This window comes from Achroia grisella, unplaced genomic scaffold, assembly GCF_030625045.1.
Source record: "Achroia grisella isolate CSIRO2021 unplaced genomic scaffold, CSIRO_AGI_Agris_v1 utg516, whole genome shotgun sequence".
In the NCBI taxonomy this organism is placed as follows: Eukaryota; Metazoa; Arthropoda; class Insecta; order Lepidoptera; family Pyralidae; genus Achroia; species Achroia grisella.
Genome location: NW_026712909.1, coordinates 1,895,905 through 1,918,260, shown reverse-complemented (window position 1 = coordinate 1,918,260; position 22,356 = coordinate 1,895,905). Strand labels below are relative to the sequence as shown.

Here is a 22,356-nt window from a genome sequence, read left to right as displayed (position 1 = left end):
TAGAGTAAAAGATGACGAATCTCTAAATATATTTCAAAAACAGCAGGATTACACCACTGGCTTCTCTATGAACTCGACCAGGATGAAGTAACGATAGAATAATGTCACTAAGTAAGGGTAAACAATAATAAAGACAGTGAACATATAACAAAAATATATTATTAATCTAGAATTAATAAAGAAACAATCTCCCTTGCCGATCCAGTAAGAAGCTCAGTGGTTATATAATATAATCATATATTTTATATATGTACCTAGTTCACTATGTTGGTGTTTCTATTTCATTCATAATATCTATGGATAATACATGGTATCAACAGAGGAAAGCACCTGTAAAGTGGTGCATACCAATGTTGTTACAAACTATTATTGATAAATTATTATTTTAAAATTTAATGGTGATAATTTTTTTTCATAATGGTAGCTGAAAGATTTATACTACTTTAAACCCAAGTTCTAGTTTGTCTAAATAATACTGTTATCAATGGCTTGGTAAAAATCCTACTAAAATTTAAGAATTTGAAAAAAACGCGTAAAGATATTACTCCTAACTTTTCTGGGCAACTAAATGCATACATCATAATTACTATTTATCTTAAATTATCGTGTACATATTTTATTTATTTATTAAAAATGATAAATGAGACATTGGCCTATTTTTTCGTGTTTCTTTCAAATACAGAACTATCAAAATATAAAAAAATATTGAGGACTATCAAACAACATTCATATGTATATATTATTATATGTATACGTATGTACATCTACAAAGAAATTTAGATTTTTTTATAGTAAATAGTACCCAAAGTATAGTTCTGTACTATATACTCTAACATTTATTCCAATTATGCTCTCAGTTCGATATCTTTATTATTAGATTGTAGAGTGAGACCATTCTACAAAACATTCCTATTATAATATTGAATTGTATTCTCTTTTTGATATATAAATATATATACTTGAATAAATAAACCCTACCAATATTTACAATTCCTGACCCAGCACATGGACACACACAATATGGAAATAAAATAATGTATGATTTGTAATGGAGAAAATATAGAATATAACAGAAATGACGTTTATGACACGTAACATATAATACGAAGACGATTCCCCTTACAATATTTTATTTCCAATTCTACCCTGACCTGCAGACTTAACTAAACTTACTCTACCACATCATTACATAGAAATGGCACCAATCTATCTTTGATATCAATAATGGCAAACCATAAGGAACCCCCGCAGCGGACACATTAGCTGCACTCCAGTGCACAAACCACTCTGTCTCAGGTATTGGAAGACTACTGCACTATATCACTATACATAATTACTATTATTCGAAAACAGTAAAAGAGACGACAGTTTGCATTCCACAAAAAAACGTATAGAACGCAAACTGTAATATCCGAAATGGTAATCATTACATACTGTATTATACGATGTTATACATGAGAGTACACTAACATGAACATTTATATGGAATATTAGAAAAAATAATGAAGTTTTTAATGGTGTTATGATTGATATTGCCTAATGTCGCTATCCGCTAGAAGGCACACAAAGTTTTAGTAAGAAGCTTCACAAATGATACGCTGCATGCGGCCGCACGGACGGCGCTCGAACTATCACTTATTGCCTGCGGCCGGCCGCCCACTCGGTGGCCACATTGAACACTGAACATAAGTTTATTCTGAACGCAATACGATTAAAAAATATTGCCAATTTTATGTTGCAACAGGCACTTCTCTGGATTTCTCCAATAAACATCATATTAAACTTTATTAATTTTGTGAAGCTTTTCAATATTGCCTCTGAGGACTCTGCAAATTATGGCTTTATTTGTACTTATTTATTAATAATTATTTATTTTATATGAACCTGAATATTACTTTAAAGCATTCTTATGGATTAATATTGAGGTTAGAGTCCCTAAAAATTCTCAGCGATCAAAATACTTTACCTCTCATTGGTAACAGTTCTATAAAATTATTGAACTCCATAATTATACACTGACAAATTCTAAGTTAAAGCATCGCAATAAGATATTGTTACATTTTACTACCACTAATGAGAATGTATGACAAGCGAGTTATGTTATGAACATTCAATTTAGAATTTCATAGTTTGGAGATTTACCATTCACGATTCCAAAGTTATCACTAAGCAAATTAGAATATGAGATCAAAAATTTTAGGCCTACAATCTAAAATGATGAGAGTTTAAGTATTGATTTATGAACGCCACCACGTCAATTAATATAATTATGTGATGGTATAGATAAATCACAGTTGTGGGTAAAAATCACAATGCATATCATAGGCGGTACCGCTACTTGACTACTCACTACTTCCTCCTTCTCCTTGTGATGTCCACCTGATGTTACCGAGGGATTCCACAAGCGGAACGAAACCAACTCGATGCTCATCCTTTATAATATCCCTGCACACGGCTTCCTCTATCTATCTCTTCTCGTCTCGACGATCGACGCGCGTGTCACAGTCGACCAACTCAACCAACAGTAAATATAAATAAATAACTCAAAATAAAATATAATCTGTGCATTAGTCCATGCTGACCATTCGTAGTAAGGAGTTAGCAGTCTCCCGTTTCTCTTGTATATCATTCATTTCATTAATAACTTGTAAATAGCTGCTCTTGTTGATGGCTGCCATACTTAAAATATTGCACTCTGGCTGCTCGCTTGTCAACCGAGAGCTGAAACCAAGATATATATATTAAAAATCATTAGGACTAGTATAAACATCTACAATTTTTTACGTGTTGTGCATATTTTTTGATATTGATTATAGAAAACTATACCAACCTATATCAGCGATCAGTCTGTAAGATGCATTTGTCCTGACATCTGGGGCTGTGGTGTGGGGGTGTGGGGTGGTGGGGGTGATGCTAGAAACAATTATCCCTTATTAATATAGTCATATCTATATCTTAAATTATTAACTTAGTAACTTCGTACACAATTTTTTTTTGCAACCGTTTTAACTATTAAAATAAACAAGCTGTTTCAAGTGAAGTTTACCACAATACATTAGTGAAATCTGCACCAAAAATTAGATCAAATCGGAGATTAGACTGGATAAACACATAAAAAATTCTATCAATCATTGTTTTGAGTTGTATCATGTTGATAAAGTTATCAGTTCAGTATCAGTTTTTATTATAAGTAAGGATTGATGAAAATATTAAATTAATTTCGGACTTACATATCGATGCTATAGACTGGGGCGACATTGCTGACATTTTGCTTTGAGTGTCCTGCATTGACACCTGTGTACCTTGCGAAGTCATATAGCGATTGACCATGTGTGGAACAAAACTGAAAAGAGAACAAGCTCAAAGTTATAAATTTAACGAAAACGAAAAATACTAGTATTGTGCCTACAATGCAACAATAACATGGTTGCTTATTTAAAAAAATCCTAATCACGTATCTTTTAATAAATGTGACACTTGTAGAACATTAACATCATCAGCGATAAAGAGAAAAAACAAAACTTTGTCAGAGTATAAAATCTTAGGCAAATCATTTAACAGTAAGACAGCTACCATCTACAAAATTTAGGATTGTTAGGCAGGCTATGTAGGAGGCAATATGATAATGGAAGTCCGTTTATTGTATTCCCACAGAATGGGTCTGACTGACCATTCATAACTAACATCAATAACTAGAGCCTTAATTATTGTTAATAGGTTTCACAGCCCTAAAATAAATTTGGCAACATTAACAGGCAGTTCAAATGTAACAAACCTTAAGTCACAAACGCCGGGCGATTCGTAGTTACTGTTATTCGAGTTGTTCGTGTTGGTGGCGACACTGTTAATAGTTCCAATGCTATTCGCTGACACGTTGCTATGATTTTCACGGTGCACGCGGTTATGATGTCTGTACGTAAAGTGATTAAACGTTAGGTTTTAGAATTACTATAACATAAAAACGCATTAAGGTTCCTCGAGAATCTGGTCTCTACATCCTATCATACATCCTACATCCATGATACTTTTTTCTGCGCCATTTAGTCCCCATGGTAAGCAGACTTTGTGTAATGGCTACTAAACAAATATTACTTATTTTTTTTTCGAAATACACACAATATACATAGAACACACATAGACAGATACAAACAATCATACTCATATACAAATGTTTGTATCGTGCGAGTAATCGAACTTCCAACCATCGGAAGTAAGGCGGTATGTTAAACCGCTCGACCATCAAATCTGTCCCCACCACGGAGACAGCAATTATTTAGTTGTTTTTAGTATTGTATATTATTACACGTTCGCTGTTCCTCAAAACCATCGGACTGTTTTCGACATCATGGAGATGAAAGGAGTGGTAACAAATGATTTAGATTGAATTAGCAACAATATTATACAAATATAAGAAAGTGAAATATTTTGGGATTTCGTATACTAATATATACATGACAATAAGTGTTTTAATAGTGGATCAGGCATAAATCTATATAATGTAATGAATATGTAATATAAAAACCTCAGCGTTAGTAGACAATAATGAATAGATAAGTAGAACTTGATCTAAAAGGGCGTGTCGGGAACGAGCGAATATTGAGAAAACAAGTTACAAAAGTGATAAGAAACAATAGATGTGTGAAAACGGCGTGAATGTGAACACACCTTATGAGATAGCTGTCCCTGACGAATGTACGTCCGCAGACACTACACTCGTAGCAGGAGCCAGCAGAATGTGTACGGATGTGCAGCGCGAACTGCGACTTTGAGGTGAACGTCATTGAGCACCGATCGCAGTTCAGCGGTTTATCCGCCACATGAGACCATCTATTAATAAACGGAGAACAATGTAACAACATGTGAACAAGTTATTATTTTACACAAGTAACATATTCAAACACACACCCTAAGGCATAATATACAAACTGTAGACAAAAACCGTTTCCATCAATATGACCAAAAGCGGTTTTGATACTAGTAAAATTTTAAAGTACTGTTATAAAATAACATGTTTTTGACAACAGCATTGCGTGCATTCATTTGGGAACGGAATGACAAACAAGCTTACAGCCCACCTTATTGGCACCGATTACATTCACAAAAATACAAATGAACAGCACCCTTTATTTTTGTTTGCAGTAGTTTAAAATATTTATTTATATAGATTAACATTTACAAATTTACTACAATATCCTGGGGGTTGGGAGCGCGGATACCAAAAATATGCAGTATGTGTACACTTCAGTTCACTATTTTATAAATAACACCGTTACACCCGGGCCGTTTCAATCCTGGGGATATGAATGTTATAACTCCCCAAGTGTTATGTACCCAAATCATTTGCTTATAATAGAATATTGAATTGAAATATATAATTGAAATTTACGTGCTGTCGGTGCAGTGATTGTTGAAGACTATGGTGTTTCTTTGAAGCATTCAGCATATTTCAATAAAATAAATATAAATGCATAAATTAAAAATAAAAGATTCGAGACAATTATAAAAAATATAGTTTACCAGGGTACGATATGCTCATATGTATTTTATTTTCCGATTTCTATAGCTTTTACCGTTCGCCTTTTATTTTAAGTTTGTATATTTAATCAAAACATAATTATATATACTTTTTATAATATCAATGTGAACCACAATTGTTAAGGAAATCTAAATATTTATACAAAATCACAAAGCTTTTATTAATTATAAAGCTAGTGGGATTGTAAACAAAACTATCTAATTAGACTGGGTTCGAAAAATAGGTATATATAAGAAAAGGGATTTATATAGGGGAATAAGAATTCAGATATTTTAAATTAAAGCGTCAAAACCGACACACAGAAGCAAAAACAATTCCAATTGCAGTGATAAACAAAGTTTCGAAAATTAATCTTTCTTCTTAAAAATGTGTCAATTCTCTTTGCGTCGAACAGAATTTGTGGTCGTTAGGAAAATTAAGATATGAGACAAAGATTTATATTAATTGAAGACATTACATATTCTATCATGTGAAGTAAAAAGCATTTTATAAAAACAAAATCTGTCCCAAACAATAAATACCAAATAATGCGTGAAGTAATGGAATGCATTTGTAGAGTGTGTCGTAACAACTCATCATCTTATCACATATTGACTCACCTATGAGCGGTTACATAGCTTTTCACCGCGAATCGTTTCTGACAAATATCGCAAGCGTACGGGCGTTCTCCTGTAAGTGTATATAAAACAACATTAAAAAAGTAGAATACGAATGCAATCCATACATGTTAACTACAATAAGCTTGTGAAACTTAATGGCATAATGATAAAGCTTAAAATTAACTACAAAACAAGATGTAATGAAAAGCAAGTGGGTATGCAAATGATGATGTTAGAAAGACGGCAAGATGCAATTAGACAGTATGATGCAGTCTGAAATTGATGAATGTAAGCCAAGAAATTATAACAATAAGGAACATCATAATATTAAAATACTGAAACTTATGTGGTGATGTAGCGGATGATAAGATTACGTTATCGGAGACAGTTGTCGGTGCCACATCATTAAGTTCAGAACAATAGGAGTGTATACCTGTTATCACAATTTGCCGTCTTCTTAACTTTACATATCTTCCAACCACGGTAAATATATTCACACATGCTCCTTTTATATGAAAAATATTATAATATATAATAAATTAAAAATTAAAATTTACATCTGCTATGTGTGAATGATGATACCGATTAAAAAAAACGATGAGCATCTGTACTCTCATTTATTAAAAAATAGTACAAATGCTTTTCGGGATAAATATATTAGCTGTAGCTCTTATTGTAAAATTAGCATGTTAGCAGATAAGCTCAAAACTTTTATTAAATTTGTTTAGAGAACGCGATTTAGTGGCGTCGTACCGGTATGTATTCGCTTGTGAATATTGAGTGTGGACTTCTGCGTGAAGCGTTTGTAACAGACGTCGCACTCGAACGGTCGCTCGCCTGTGTGCGTGCGCATGTGTATCTCCAGGTACGGCTTGCAAGTGAACGCTGCCGGACACTCCATGCACTGATACGGCCGCCCTTGCACTAACCGTCGTAATGCAATATTAATTCTATGTCCCGTACTTACTCGCACTATACACCTTATTTCATACTCACAAAGACATACATACGGCTTTACGTGTCATGTGGCACCGACAACTCTAATATAAACACATCTTATAAGTACTACTAACTACTCAAGTTTTCGAGACGGTTATGATTTAATACTAATGAACATAGTTACATTATTACATTATAGCCCATGATATATGAATTAGTTAATAGGAATAACAAAAAAAAGTGGTGCTTGTGAATGCGACTGACCTGTGTGCGTTCGTTTGTGTATATTGAGTGTAGATTTTTGCGCGAATCTCTTGAGGCATACGTCACACTGGTAGGGTCGCTCGCCGGTGTGAGTGCGGTTGTGTATCTCTAGATACTGCTTGCAGGTGAAGGCGGCCGGGCACTGCAAGCACTGGAACGGCCGCCCCTGCACTGTGGACGAGATTAAACGTTAATGAGAAGCGGGCTCTGGCCCACCTCCCCGCGTGCACGCATCCTCACTAGTAGCCCACATATCGTTCATACGTCCCTAGACCCTAATGTCGAGCGGCGAACGCCGACCGACCCAAGCGTCACATACCTGAGTGCGTCCGCTTGTGTATGTTCAGACTGGATTTCTGTGTGAAGCGCTTCAGGCAGATGTCACATTGATAGGGACGCTCGCCGGTGTGGGTGCGCGTGTGTATCTCCAGGTATTGCTTGCAGGTGAAGGCAGCGGGGCACGACAGGCACTGGAACGGTCTCCCCTGGACTGGTGCCCAATACATATATTATAGCAGCGGTGAGCAGGCAAGGACGCTAAACGCCCTCGCACTACGGAGATTGCGGCGCGGACTGGTCGCCACTCGCCGCTAAAACTCCGCTCCAAATCTTTATCGTTTATGAATATTTAGTGCGCTAGCAATAATCAATATCAAGTAGTCCGATCGTAAATATATAAACATCCAAGCACTTGAAACAATAAGAGAGATTTGGAGAGGCAGAATGTGTGTGGAGTAAGGCTGGGAGCGGGCGACGGGCCAGTCCGGCCCGCGGCTGTCACCCACCTGTGTGCGTCCTCTTATGTATATTGAGGCTGGACTTCTGCGTGAAGCGCTTGAAACACACGTCGCACTGATAGGGCCGCTCGCCTGTATGCGTGCGCATGTGAATGTCCAGGTAGGGGCGGCGGGCGAACGCCGCCGGGCATTGCCCGCACGTGAATGGACGGCCTTGCACTGCGTCCAGTGCACACACAAAAGCGAGTAACGCACGTCGCCGACGCATGCTGGCAACGTTGCCTTTTGTCGCCCGCCCCCTGCCAATCTCACCCCACTTATCGACTTCCGTAACTACGGCTTCGTCTCTATTTAATATACCCAATTTTGATAGCACCTTGCATCGATATTGAGGCGCCAATAATGCGTCACTGCGGCGATTGCATTACCGCTTTTGTGAAAGAATTATTATTCATGAAGAAATGATGAAATACAAAAAATGATATACTAAAATCTTTGAATGTATTGTGTTATTAATGAGAGGAGAACATAACTGACTATCTATTGATAACATGATAGGCGGGGAAGTATTCATGTGAATGCAGAAGTACGTAAAAGCGCGCATTGAGATGAGTTAAAGATGTTGAGATGTTAGTCGAAAGCAACGAGATGGAAGCTGCTGATATAGTGGGATTGTAAAAACAACGGGTTAGGCGGGCAACGGAAAATAGGAAAGAAGCATGACGCTAAATGATGTGAGACGGAGTGGCCAGCCCTACGTTGTCACTAATTTTACCGAAAAAGAATACTGCGCAATATAATATATGTGGGCTACTAACCCGTATGTATTTTTTCGTGCAAATTGAGCGCGCACTTCTGCGTGAAGGACTTGAGGCAGACGGTGCACTGGAACGGCCGCTCCCCTGCGCCGCCAACACACGGACACGGGGGGACAGAGAAACAAAACAAAACCACGATGGACAAATAATACTACTTGACGCAAACCAATCGCTTTTACGATGCACTACCATGAGGGAATTTCAAACACGTTATTTGTCCATCAGATATACTCTCTCTCCTACTTAACGAAATCCTCACAACGTACACATGCTTTACTTATATTGTTTGTGAATAGTTTTTGAGCCTGTACAACCTAGTGAAAAATCTATACGTAAATATTGTATATTAAAAAAAATAAAAAGTACGACAAACACTTCCGAATCGCTAATCGTGTTAATGTTATGTTACAATGTGTTTTTCGAAGTTGGGAGCCCTTAAAACTATTCACAAAACATAGGTATCAAAGCCACAAACAGTAAATAATGTAAGCTTTAGAAGCAGTAACAAAAATGGAATTGTGGCTGAGAGACCGATTTGAAAATAAAAATTAAATATCAAGGGACCCACCAGTATGTATACGTTTATGAGTGCCAAGGCTTGACTTCTGAGTGAACCGCTTGTCACAGATGTCGCATTGATAGGGGCGCACTTTGTTGATCAGCGATTGGATGTGCTCCTCTAGAAATACCAACAAAATTCAGCTACAACAACGGTTCTGCTCCATGCACTGCCATAGATGATAGTGCCTAATAACGTGAGCTCTAAAATTATAAATTGTCTACTAAAGGATTTTAGGGCAAAATGCCTACCAGTGTGTATTTTCCCATGTCGGCCCAGGCTGGACTTCTGAGTGAAGCGCATAAAACAGATGTGGCACTGGTACGGCCGCACTTTCTCTAACAGGGCTCGTCTGTGCTCCTCTATAAGTTATACGAGTTTCGATATAGCAACTCTGCACCCTCTCAATCAATATGCATTTCATTATTACCTAACAGGTTAAGAATTTCACACTCATTCACACGCATTCAGGGGGAGGTAAACTATGTAATCATTATCATTCATTATTCGTTAGTACCCTTCTGCCACAAGGGTAAACGTTTCTCACAAGTTGGCAATTAGTAGTAGACAATCACCCACCGGTATGTATTTTTTCGTGCCGGCCCAAACTTGATCTCTGTGTGAATCTCATAAAGCAGACGCCGCATTGGTAGTTCCGTTCCTTAGCCAGCAGCGCGCGTTTGTGTTCCTCTGAACGAAACCATCGGACAAATCAAATTAAGGCTTACTATAATTGCTACGGAGGGATTGTCTAGACTCGAGCTCTATGAGCGCAATGATTGAGATATCTATCAAACGTTTTCATTCACTATAGGCACAGGGCGGTAGATAAGTAAGGGTACCCAAACAAAAACCCACCCGTGTGTATTTTCTTGTGTCTGTTGAGGCTGGAGCTCTGCGTGAACCGCAACTGACAGAGTTCACACTTGTAGGGCCGCTCCTTCACCAACAACGCGTGCATGTGCTCATCTAGAACCCAGGCCACATTCCAACAACATACGCTCGACTGCTCATATTCCGTTCAATTCCATCTACTATAGAACTTACAATGGACTCCTTTGAGTGGTAAATGTCTCGAAGTAATAGCAGTGTCCATTATACGTTCATTACCTCCCCCTGTTTACCTCGCATCAATGAAGCCTTCCTCACGCCCTGATTTATTATGAATCGATTTTATATTCGACTCAACTCAAAAACTATTCACATTTTAAGTTAAGCATATGTATTGTCGAGTATTCGATGAGCGAACTGTGTGTCGCACCAGTGTCATAGGTAACTGTTTATTATGTTCTATAATAATTAAGTATTTATAAAGTAAATGAATGTACATGTATACAAGAATTATAGAAGCTCCGTCCAGAGGCCGCGTTTTACATGCCAGAATGTTGAGATATACATTTGTAGGTATAGCAAATAAATGTTACTTACTATTAACATATACACAAGTTAACGGGATAATACAATAAGATATATTTTGACATTTTAATCTAGATTCCAATTACCTACGGTATAAAACCATGCTTGACATATTTTCTTTCAGCGAAAAACAAAATAATAAAGCTTATTTAATAAGAATAAAAAAATTTGCATACATATCATTAAAATTAAAATAAAATTATAAATATAAAAATGACGATAACAGACAACACGTGTAATATGCAAAATGTATAATACTTGAAATATCAGGGCGTCAAAATAGGATATAAGCAAAATATGTAATATTTTATCACACACAATGTAAAAAGAAAAATAATAAAAAAAATTTTTTTACATATTTTGGTTTCGTGGAAACAGGAGGAGGTTAGTATTAGACTGAAAATATAATATCCAACGTTCTCATGCAGCAATATTTTTAATCCCCTCATGGTACTAGGGTCATTGGCCCATTTCTATTTAATTTCCTTTTTAATTTATTTCATACTTAGCTCACATATAACAATAATGTAACTTCCATATAGTTTTATATAATATTCAAATTGTAAGTCAATAATGACATTGATATTCCTTAATATCCATATTTAACAAGGTGATAAATAATACTTATCAAATTTTATTTGTGATTTATGTACGTCTACGTTCCATAAGTTAAAAGAAATAAATAATGTTGCATAATATTTTGTAGAATTCATTGTAAAGTAAAAATAAAAAAAATCACATACATATTTCATATATTAGTATCACCAAAGTCTAATTAATAGGACTAATTTAGGATTAATGTAGCATATTTTGTAATGACAATTTACTGTTCCATAAATTATCACCATTTATAATAATAAGGTGCAACATTGAAATATGAAAATTACAATAATAATACACCATATGACTGGACCTCCAATTCTTCCTATTAAAATACCAAAATAAACACTAATAAAGAAAGATCTTTAAATTTAACTTGAAACAAATATTTTTAAACCACACATAAACGTATAATTGGGACATGCAGAATGGAATTAAGTACTAACAAAAATTATTTTATTACTATTAACAAAAATGGTTCCCTTCTGCATATGCCAAAATAAATGTTGAGAATGAGAAGATGCAGTCTTTCCTACGAGTGGACACTGACCTGTATGAACGCGCTTGTGCGTATTCAGGCTGGACTTTTGTGTGAATCGCTTAAGACACAAGTCACACTGGAACGGTCGCTCCCCTGTGTGTGTACGCATGTGCACTTCTAGATATGGCTTGCGGCAGAATGCTGCGTCACATACCTTAATAAATTTATATTCAATATGAATAAAAACATTGTATTTTAAATAATTTATATAAAAATTAATATTTCAGGATTATGCATAATACAAATTATAAGATTTATATCCAAATGTTTTTGTGTAGAATCATTAAAAATGTCATGATCGTCGAATACTAATTTCACATGTAAGTACAATTTAAGTTAACAGTTTAACCTTTCAAATAGTAACAATTTTATTATTCTTAACTATAGTAGTTATTACTCAATATCGCGCGGTATCAATTCCAAGTAAGTGATTCCATACTTTTGCTCGCGAGTATATTTATATGAAGACAGAAGACCTAAAATCAAATTTAAATATTAAAAAATACTAATAGTTGGTACTTACAGTACACTGAAATGGTTTGTTGCCAGAGTGGAGTTTCATATGGACATAATAAGATGAAGCTGACGATAGTACTTTTCCACAAACCTGTAAATATTTAATAATGTAATGGGGATTATATAAATAAAATCTATAAAACCATATTCCAATATTTAACTCACCTTACAGGCTTGAGGTTTAGACCGCGGTGCCCCTTGGCCGTTTGCAACTTCCATTTTAGTTTGAACTGATCCTAAATCTACACCCATACCCTGTATATAAATAAAACTTATATCATAATGAATCCATTTAGAAATTATATAATACTAGATAAACAAGTATAAGAATAGAAGTAAGTAGAAGAGTCAATCAAGAGTAAAGTACCAATAAAAGTATACTTGATTGGTTTTTAAGTTTACTATTTAAACTTAAAAACAAATCAAATTTAGTATTGAACTCGTAATTTATTATAAACTAAATATATATATTACCTGAGAACATTGTCGCCCATCCATATCCATCTCTACACCTTCATCCTCCATTCCTTTGAAGCTTAACTACAAAAATACACAAATTATATTAATACCCAGTTTTTATTTAGCCTTGTGTCTCATTCAAATGCATCAGTGACCATGAATCCATGAAGCGGATATATGAAATAATATACGTAATGGATGGACTCTGAAAGTAAGCAATCATATCATTACTGATTATTTAATGATTGTATGATACAATTTAATAATAATATAAAAAATATTCCGTGCACAAAATATATTGTAAATGAGATAGTAAATGAAATAGTAAATGCTTTTTTGCTTGTACACAAGAAAAATATATATTTTAATTTTAGACTTGATGTTTAAGTATCGGTGTCAAAATCCATTTACCATTAAGTAAAATTTCAGTAGGGTAGCAAATTAATTGCAATGCAGACTTTTGATCTAATAATTTGCAATTGTACGCAATCTCACTTTAAAAATTATGGCGGTTGGTTAGTCATAATGAGTAAACTGACCTGACACCCTCATTCCTAAAATTTTTGATATGAGCCTTGCTATACCAAAACAAGCCGAATGGCCATTATAATCAACAAAAACGTAATAAGTAAATAGAATAGTGGACATATGTAGACTGGCTTGAGGTGTGTCATCACATCATCTATATAATATATAAAATTCTCGTATTACAGGTTTCGTGGTTATACTCCTCCGAAACGGCTTAATCGTGTTTAATGAAATTTTATATCTATATTCAATAGGTCTGAGAATAGGTTTATAACAAATTTTTTACCCGAAGGGTTAAGGGTGGCTCACCCCAAAAATTTTTTTTCTATATTTGACAATTTTTTTTTTGTAGCATTAAAATATACATACAGCCTTAAAATTTCACCCTTCCACCATCAATCTTTATTTTTAATAGTGATATTAGTACTTAAATCTTTTTCAACTATGACATACATCATCATCTTGTTGCATTTCTTGTTGTTGATGTTGTTCCATAAGTTCTTGCTGGTGGTGTTGTACTTGATGTTGTACTATCAGGCTATCCTTCGAGTCTTCTTGGTGTACAGGATGATGTTGGTTCATATTGATGATAGGATGGTTGGAATCTGATCGAACTATTGTTGGGGGACCGGAGTGTATATGTTGATGGGATGAGTAGAAACTGCAATATACGATTTTCATTATTTAAACAAGAAACAATAAGTGTAATTAATGGTATCGAAATTAAAGAAAATTAAACTTTAGAGTATTGTATGTCTATGGTTTGTCTTTGCCATTCCAGATATGTAAAAAAATGTCATTTTTTGCGTTACTATTGGAAAAATACATATATAGGCAATTGTTTTGGAATGTCCATTGTTTTCTTCATGCAGAGTTTTAGTAAGTACTTTCATATAGTTAACAACGAAATTTTGATTAAATACAACATATACCTCATTGGTTCAGCTTTGATCTGTTGTTCGAACATGGATATAGTGGCGAGTAGGTCGCCGGGGGGCGGCACGGGGACCCCCACGCCCCGCGCCACACCCCCGACGCCCACGCCCCAGTGTGCCGGGAAACTAATGGCGGACTGTTTGATTCACCCCCATTTTCAGCTTGTGCCACCTGTATCAATAAAAACAATAATTATATGAAATGAAATAATTCATTTGTATGGGTACATAATTAGGGTTTTATATATGTCAAGCCAAGTGTAATTTGAATGTAATAGAAATAAAAATAATCTATATTCAAATAAACTTAAAAGTGTATACTTTTGAATAACCATATTTTTTGTTTCTACCAGTCAAAAAAAATATACTAAGTAAAAATATTAAAAGCTATGCGCTAGTCAATATTATTATAAATATATGTAATATATTCTTTAATTGTATATTCTGATTATGAGCATATTAAAACATGTCAAATAGATATAAGTAGGTATAGAATTTTAAATCTGAACAAAATCGTTAATCTAATACATAAAATTTTCATGTCCAGTATTTGTACTATGACCAATTCTTATGAAATTTTGTGGGTTCAAGACTAAGAGGTAAACTATTTTTCATAGCCCTATGTGATAAGCGTGGTCCACACAAACTTTTTTAATAAGTGCCTGGTTTAATTTAATAAGTGTTTTGGTTTAGTATGATTCTAATATGAATCATCATTAAAAAACATATACAAACATAAATTTAATCCATCTAACATTAACATCTATTTTCTAATAGCGATAATCCTTACTAATAATATAAATTCAAAAATAACTCTGTCTGTATGTCTCGTTTTCACGCCAAAACTATTGAACAGGTTTAAACGAAATTTGGTACACAGATAGTCTAGACCCTGAGAAAGGACAAGTCATTTTTAAAGCTAGAAGGTTGAAAGTTATTTTTTAAGCTGTCTATTAAATATGAATGCATGTGACAATCAAGTTCGCAAAAATTTTAGTCTTAAAGGGTTAAAATATAATAGCAGATAATAGTTTTTAAGTAAATCGTCATTTTTGAAGCTTGAACGAAGAAACCTTTTTTGGCTTATTTTATTAAATAATTTACTAATATTATAATGTGAAAGTAACTTTGTCTGTTGTATGGAGGAATCGTCATTTTTGAAGCTAGAAGCATGAAACTTATTTTTTAGGCTTTTTATTCACTATAAATAATGAAAAAGGGTTGTAAGGGGTTGAAAGAGAGATGAAAGATTGTATGGAAGTATCGCCATTTTTAAAACTTGATATGTTTGAAACTTATTTTTTAGGCTGTTGATTAAATATAAATAAAGAAAAAGGGTTGTTAAGGCTTGAAAGGGGAAATGAAAGGTTGTATAGAAGTATCGTCTATTTTAAAGCCAGAAGGCTGAAATTTATTTTTTACGCTGTTGATTGAGTTGTATGATATTCTACATGGATATTCGTCATTTTTGAAGCTAGAACTATGAAACTTTTTACTTGATTTTTATTGGGTATACCTTACTGTACCTTGACCAAATAATGAAAAAATATATAAATGTAATATTTTTTTCATTATACAAAATATATTATATTAAATATATTAGGTTATAATGTAATAAGGTAAAGGGCCATATTATGGAACATTGTACTAGTTTATGAAACAAGTGATAAAAATCCGAATTACAAATAAGTTCTAACGTATTCAGTATTTATAATATTATCTTTATGATCTTTAATAACCTATTTATTGATTAAATTAATTTATTTTTGTAAACACCTTAAAATGTATAGAAAAAAAAATAGTTGAAATGCCCGTGTCAGGTTGCATGAAAAAAGACTGTCTTTTAGAGTTAGAGAATGACACGTGTCATCACAATTGTTTTAACAATTTGAAATATTTGTCAATGATACAAAAATACTTGAAACATGTCAATCAAAAGTTTGACTTATTATCTATTGATTGATAATGAATTTAAAGTACTTTAATAAGGTATTTATTTTTTATTTAGGTGTTTCATAATTGCCGCAAAAATTTCTAAACAGACCGTATTTATGGAACAGTATATTCAGTGTTCCACATCCCCCTCACATTCGATTTTCTTAGTTGTCCGTAATTATGAAACAGCAAAAAGTGGACAATATTTAGTTAATTTCGTGTTAATCATTGTTAATTAATTACAACAAAGCAATTTACGTTAGAACAGTTTATATTTCTAAAAATTTGCATTTAGATATGTACATAGATTGTAAAATTCTATGAAAATGAAAAACTAACCTCAAAAATGAATAAGCTGGATGATAAATATTGTTTTATATTAATTAAAACATATACTTAAGTGGAAAACCTGCCTGAAAAAATTTAATTCAAAATTTTTACGAAGCACCTACATATCACATTTTTATAGATGTTTTTAAATTAATAATTTACAAAAATTAGGTAGATACATTTTTTTTTATAGAATTTGATATCTTTATTCTATAGATTTATTTTATATTGTTATTTTTATTTTTGATTGTTTGGTATAATTTTTATAATTTGATATTGGTTGGTTTTCCTGAAATAAATAAACTAACTGTCAAAGAAGTGACGTTGGTAAATTTGAATTTTTAGTGAAAGAACAGAACAGTAAGAAAATAATTTGATTAATAATCAAGTCGAATGATAAAACTAATGATTACATGACACTTAACAATGATTGTCATTCTTCTAATAAATATTCTCCTCTGATAAATACCAGTACCCAGTCTCAACAAAGCAGCCATTCCTGAGGTAATTACTGTATGAAATTATAGTATAAAATGAACCTTAGATATGGTTACTGAAGCTCATTCTGGTATTTATGAAAGTAGTAATTTAAATTGACTAAATTTAACTAATATTTTGAAGCGTAATGTTGGTGATGAATTAATATTTGAGTTGAATTTGAAGTTAAGAAAAAATAGATTAAAGCTGAGTCATCAGGTAAACTCAAACTACCTTCTGCTGGCACATCTGATCGATGGATGCAATATGACTAAAAAAAAGAAACTGATCGTAAAACTAAAGAAGAAAAGCTACATAAAAGAAAACAATTACTAAATGAGAAAAAAGTGATAGCTGATGAACGGAAAAAGCTACTAGATAACGCATTACTACAAAGGATAAAAGAAGAAATGAAATAGTTGAATTTTTGGTTTAATTTAATGTATATTTGGTTTTTATATCTTGTTTATTAATGCTAAGATTTGAAACTGTTTTTGTCATACTTACTTTGTAAGTGAATATTTATTTATTGCTTGTTTATTCGTATAATTTTTAAATCTAACTGTATTAATAATTAGTAATAAAACTTTTGATACTATGAATAAATAAATTAGTAACTGAAAAATGTTTTTAATGCGAGTACTTCAGGTTATTTTGAGTTCCATAATTTGGGACATTCCCGATGGAACACCCGTACGTGTTGCTTTAGACTGTTTCATAAATACGGCCGTATGTACTTGTCTGTTATTTTATTCAATTTATTAGCATTTTCAACTAAAACTCACTTGATAATAATTATTATCACTTCAGTAGATATCAGGCAAACTATTAACTTAGAAAAATTCAATGTTTCAACTCTATTTTTTTTTAAACAATGTAAAATATTCAACTCCTACTCAAAAGGTGTTTCATAATATGGCCCTTTACCTTATAATATATCAAAATATATTAATGTAATATTTTTTTCTTTATTTGGTAAAGTCCCTATTTTATGCAGACGAAGTCGCGGGTACAGGTAGTAATTTATGGGGATAAAACAACGTTTGCCGGAAACTTAAGACAACCAATTAGTTAATTACACTCACCTATTTTAACGATGTCAGGTACCAAGCAAAAAACCCGTTTAGTGCGACTCTGGTTTAAAAGACCAACTGTTTATAGCGACCATTATTTATGATAATACGCCCGGATAAAACCACAAGCAATGTTTTGTTTACATAACTTACGCATCAATACCTCGACTTACTGGCTACGTGCGTTTAATCTCTCGTTATTGGCGCACATAAATCTGTTACTTTTTGTCACATGTAAGGACAAGTACAACAAGCTCGACAAAATGCGTTCCGTTAAGCGAAACTGTTTTACAGTTGAAGAAAAAGTGCAATATTACACCGATTAGAAGCCCATGAATCAAATGCAACCCTCACAAAAAACTATTAACATAAACCATCTCATCATGATTCCTATATACTGTTTTATTTACCTAAATAGGAAAATGAAACTTTTACATTCATAATCATCATGTTACATACATGATGATTATGAATGTAAAAGTTTCATACACTACATAATTTAAGTACATATGTATGTATATATGTACTTAAACAATCCTGCCGTTATGTGCGTCATCCGCTTAGTACGAAGTATCACCATCCCTAGAAAGTCTTTACATCCGGAAATAACTGTATTTATATCAGTTAATATTGTAAATTATAATCACCATATAACAATATTGTTCAAATATTGAAGTTTTATATATAGGCTTTAATAACTCTGTTGGGTCTCTTGGTCTATTATCTTGGATTATTAAATTTAAATTTGTATGCAAGATAGCTGTGTTGATGTTGTTATAATGATGATGATGAAGATCATCATCAACAACTTATTTATAATCATCTATATCATACACACACAACATCTATAGCAAAATTTAATAAAATTTTTCTTAATTTTACAAGATGCGGTTGGTAAGCCCTGCCACAGGCTTATTTGCGTTTACAGTAGTTATGACAGGTAGTCTTTATAACAAAACTGTCTGGCTAAAATTTATATAAATAAACTATTCAATTAATGATTATGATTAGTGTTGAACGTAAATTTAATCATTTAGTTAAAAAGAGTAATAAAATACTGCCAACACTGCACACTGGACATTAATTCTAGTCGGGGAGCAGAACACAGATGCATGTATAATTATTTCTTAAATTGTTATTTATTACATAAGAAATTATACCAAATTATTACCTGAATATTACCTACCTGAATAATTGTAATTGCTTTGGGATAAAATAATAATAGAGTGTTTAAAGTATTTATAAACTGTTAACATAATGATTATCGAGATAAGACAATTTATAATTTAAAAATAAAACAAGGATTATGAAATTATATTGCATATAATAATAATTAATAATAATATAATTTTACCTAACCATATGATCTCTATCTATCTAATAGGTAAGATTATTAATTTGTATAATAAAAATTTTTTAATAAATATAAGTTTTTTGAAGCATGTTACATTATACATACATTTATAAAAAAATATGCTTAAAAAATTATTGCTTTATATGTAGAAATCTATTTATATTTAACAACCAATTTTAAATTTAGATTTATATATTGTCAGTATGCTCAGAATGCAGCAATTAAATATTTTTTCAGTATATAAAATTATATACTATTAGATGGTCCTACTGATTCCAGATTGGTTTTTAAATAAAATAACTATAAAATATGTCAAAAGAACTGCCTACCACCTGTCTTTTTCATGAGGCAATGGATAATGATAATGTAATTATAAAACAATGTTATTTGTGATTTTTATAAAATCTAATTAACTTTTGTGGTACAAAAACAAACAACTTGTTTTTGTGCTGTACTTACTAAACATCTGTACATAAATATCTGTACTGTCTTAATAAACATCTGCAATGTGCTGGGTATTAACCCAGAGAGATTAATAAAGAAAATAGCCTATCATTGAATAGATGTAGGATGTATAGACAGGTAGTGAACCTGTCTATACCAATATTATTTTTTTCACTAATATACAATTCAGAAAATTAAGCTACACTTTATGTTTTTTTTAATTAATGAATAATATAGATTGTATTGTAACACAAATACCTATAAATAGTGTTTTATATAATAAAAAGAAATTAAAAACAATAACTTACAATTGAACAACACAACAACCTATTTTTATATGTTTATTTTTATGTATTATTGTTTAGATAATGTCATGACTGATAGCTACTTAAATAAGTAACATTAGAATAACCAATTAAGGGTTAAATTTGCTAAGTAATTAAAAAAATATTTTTACAATTTACTGAGTATTATTACAATAAATAATTTTAAAAATAGTCAGATTGTCACTTAGAATATCAAAGAATCAATCAATCAAATCAAATAAAAAAAAAGTACACAGCAATTTAAACAAAGCATTTAATGTTTTATTCATATTGGTGCACATTACAGTACAACATTATTATATATATATATTGTTCATTTATACAGATGAGTGCATTGCATTGTCCTACTACTAATATATAGCTGTATACACAAACATAACGTTACATACGAAGTATAGTATATAAAGCTTATTATCGAAATCACCTTGTTTATGATTACTCAATGTTTGTGAATACGTATAATGTAGACAAATTATCTATCAACAAAATAGTAAATCAATTAAGTGCAATCAGGAAGTTAAAACAATTAAAATGCAAGAGAAAATATTAAATGGCGGAAGCTCACCGACCGACTGTCTCCACCCAGCCTCCCCCCGGCCATCAATAAAATGGCCAATTCGTTATTGAATTTTGTCCCCAACTTTCAGGCCGAGGCTGCGCGACGCCGGTTGATAAGCGACAAGTAATTTAGTGACCACTACCAGTCCAATGTAAACAACTCAAGTTTTTATGATGTATACTATTAATTTTAGTGAAAGTTATGTCATATGATACAGCTAAATAAGAGAATGCAATTTGCGACAATATCGTTTAGTAAAATTTTGTAAACATAAACAGAATTAACAAATGAAAGATCATAGTGTAATTAACCTTTAGAGATTCTAAAGGTGCATATTAGATGAGATATAAAAAAAGTTATTAAACCTTTTTTGCTTAGATCTTGGTGCATCGAGTTTGTATGTTATTCTATTGGTAGGTAAATATAGCAAAAACTTAGTTTCTACTCACATAGATAATGGAACACCTAATTCTAGCAGCGTGTAGAGTAACACATAAAATATAGCACTAATTACACAATTTCATTAAGATTGGCCATTCGAATTATGTTTTTCTTAGACACCGACATAAAATGGCTGCTACCTCATTGTTCTGCGCGTTCGTTCGTGCGCATAGAAGCCGTGAACGCTTGGGGACGACTTCTCCGCCAATTAAAATTATGGCGCGAAATTTAAGCCACCGTTAAATTGATTTTGACCGATTAATTACTTAATAAAATAGGTACTCACTAAAAATATTTAAGTATAATAGTTATAATATAACAAAAAAGATATATTGTAATAGAAATAATAATGAATGTTGGAAGATATACTTTAACATTGTTATGATATTCCTCTAAATCACTTTTGTTATTTAATTTTACAGAATTCATCTTAAACACATTTTCTCTTTGTTGGTGTCTAATACCATTTAGATGTTGATTTAATTGACTATCTGAGTTTGTGTACACATCGCATATAGCACAGTAAAACCTATTACATTTGCTTGATATACTACGATTAATATCTTTTGGCTCGTCCATGAATTTTTTTCAGTCTTAACACTTAATATGTATATTTTGTACTGTATTGTGGTTTAACAGTGTGCAAAATTTATGAAGGAAATTTTTTCTCTCTCTTCTAGCTCTGGCTATGAAGGTAGTTAACGTTTAAAATATTACTTAATAATCTGTCTACCTTCACATACAGGGTTTGGCGTAAAGGTATAGTTGGCTGTAAATGTATATTGAAATAATTTGTAAATAAATAAAGAGTAAATAAGCAAGTCGTTGCGTGCGCACTGGTTAATTAAACCAAATAATCACAATTGTCGTGCGTAGAATAGTTCGCGTCATATCAATCACTAATAACTAATAGGCATGTATAGTTTACGAATGAACTAGTTCGAAAGAGCGCTCATAAATAGAAACTACG

At 32.5% G+C, this 22,356-nt stretch overlaps 1 protein-coding gene across 15 annotated transcripts; it reads right to left on the bottom strand.

Annotated features, from left to right (window-relative positions):
• Positions 1-267: 267 nt before the first annotated feature.
• Positions 268-21,563, bottom strand: LOC131847234 (zinc finger protein ZFP2-like). Of its 15 annotated transcripts, none has more exons than XM_059196734.1 (22): positions 21,395-21,563; positions 14,445-14,619; positions 13,966-14,173; positions 13,000-13,065; positions 12,691-12,780; positions 12,533-12,616; positions 12,019-12,163; positions 10,311-10,421; positions 10,032-10,142; positions 9,704-9,814; positions 9,462-9,572; positions 8,894-8,977; positions 8,124-8,294; positions 7,658-7,828; positions 7,339-7,509; positions 6,889-7,059; positions 6,136-6,205; positions 4,666-4,827; positions 3,776-3,910; positions 3,231-3,343; positions 2,831-2,913; positions 268-2,721 (listed from the first exon to the last, which is right to left on the bottom strand). In XM_059196734.1, exons 2-21 carry the CDS (start codon positions 14,477-14,479, stop codon positions 2,843-2,845), a joined length of 2,391 nt encoding a protein of 796 aa, XP_059052717.1. In that variant the 5' UTR covers positions 14,480-14,619; positions 21,395-21,563; the 3' UTR covers positions 268-2,721; positions 2,831-2,842. The 15 variants fall into 15 exon arrangements, with proteins under 15 accessions (XP_059052717.1, XP_059052719.1, XP_059052723.1 ...); XM_059196736.1 differs by having other exon boundaries at positions 8,124-8,207; XM_059196740.1 differs by lacking the exon at positions 6,889-7,059.
• Positions 21,564-22,356: the final 793 nt, after the last annotated feature.

What these genes read in the sequence shown, in the direction of transcription:
- LOC131847234 (XM_059196734.1), bottom strand. Translation starts at nt 14,479, where the DNA reads ATGTTCGAACAACAGATCAAAGCTGAACCAATGAG. An exon ending in CTAAACCTCAAGCCTGTAAG is followed by an intron (nt 12,617 to 12,690) that starts GTGAGTTAAATA and finishes AAATATTTACAG; the next exon opens with GTTTGTGGAAAAGTACTATC. An exon ending in TCATAAACGTATACATACTG is followed by an intron (nt 8,978 to 9,461) that starts GTGGGTCCCTTG and finishes TTGGCGGCGCAG; the next exon opens with GGGAGCGGCCGTTCCAGTGC.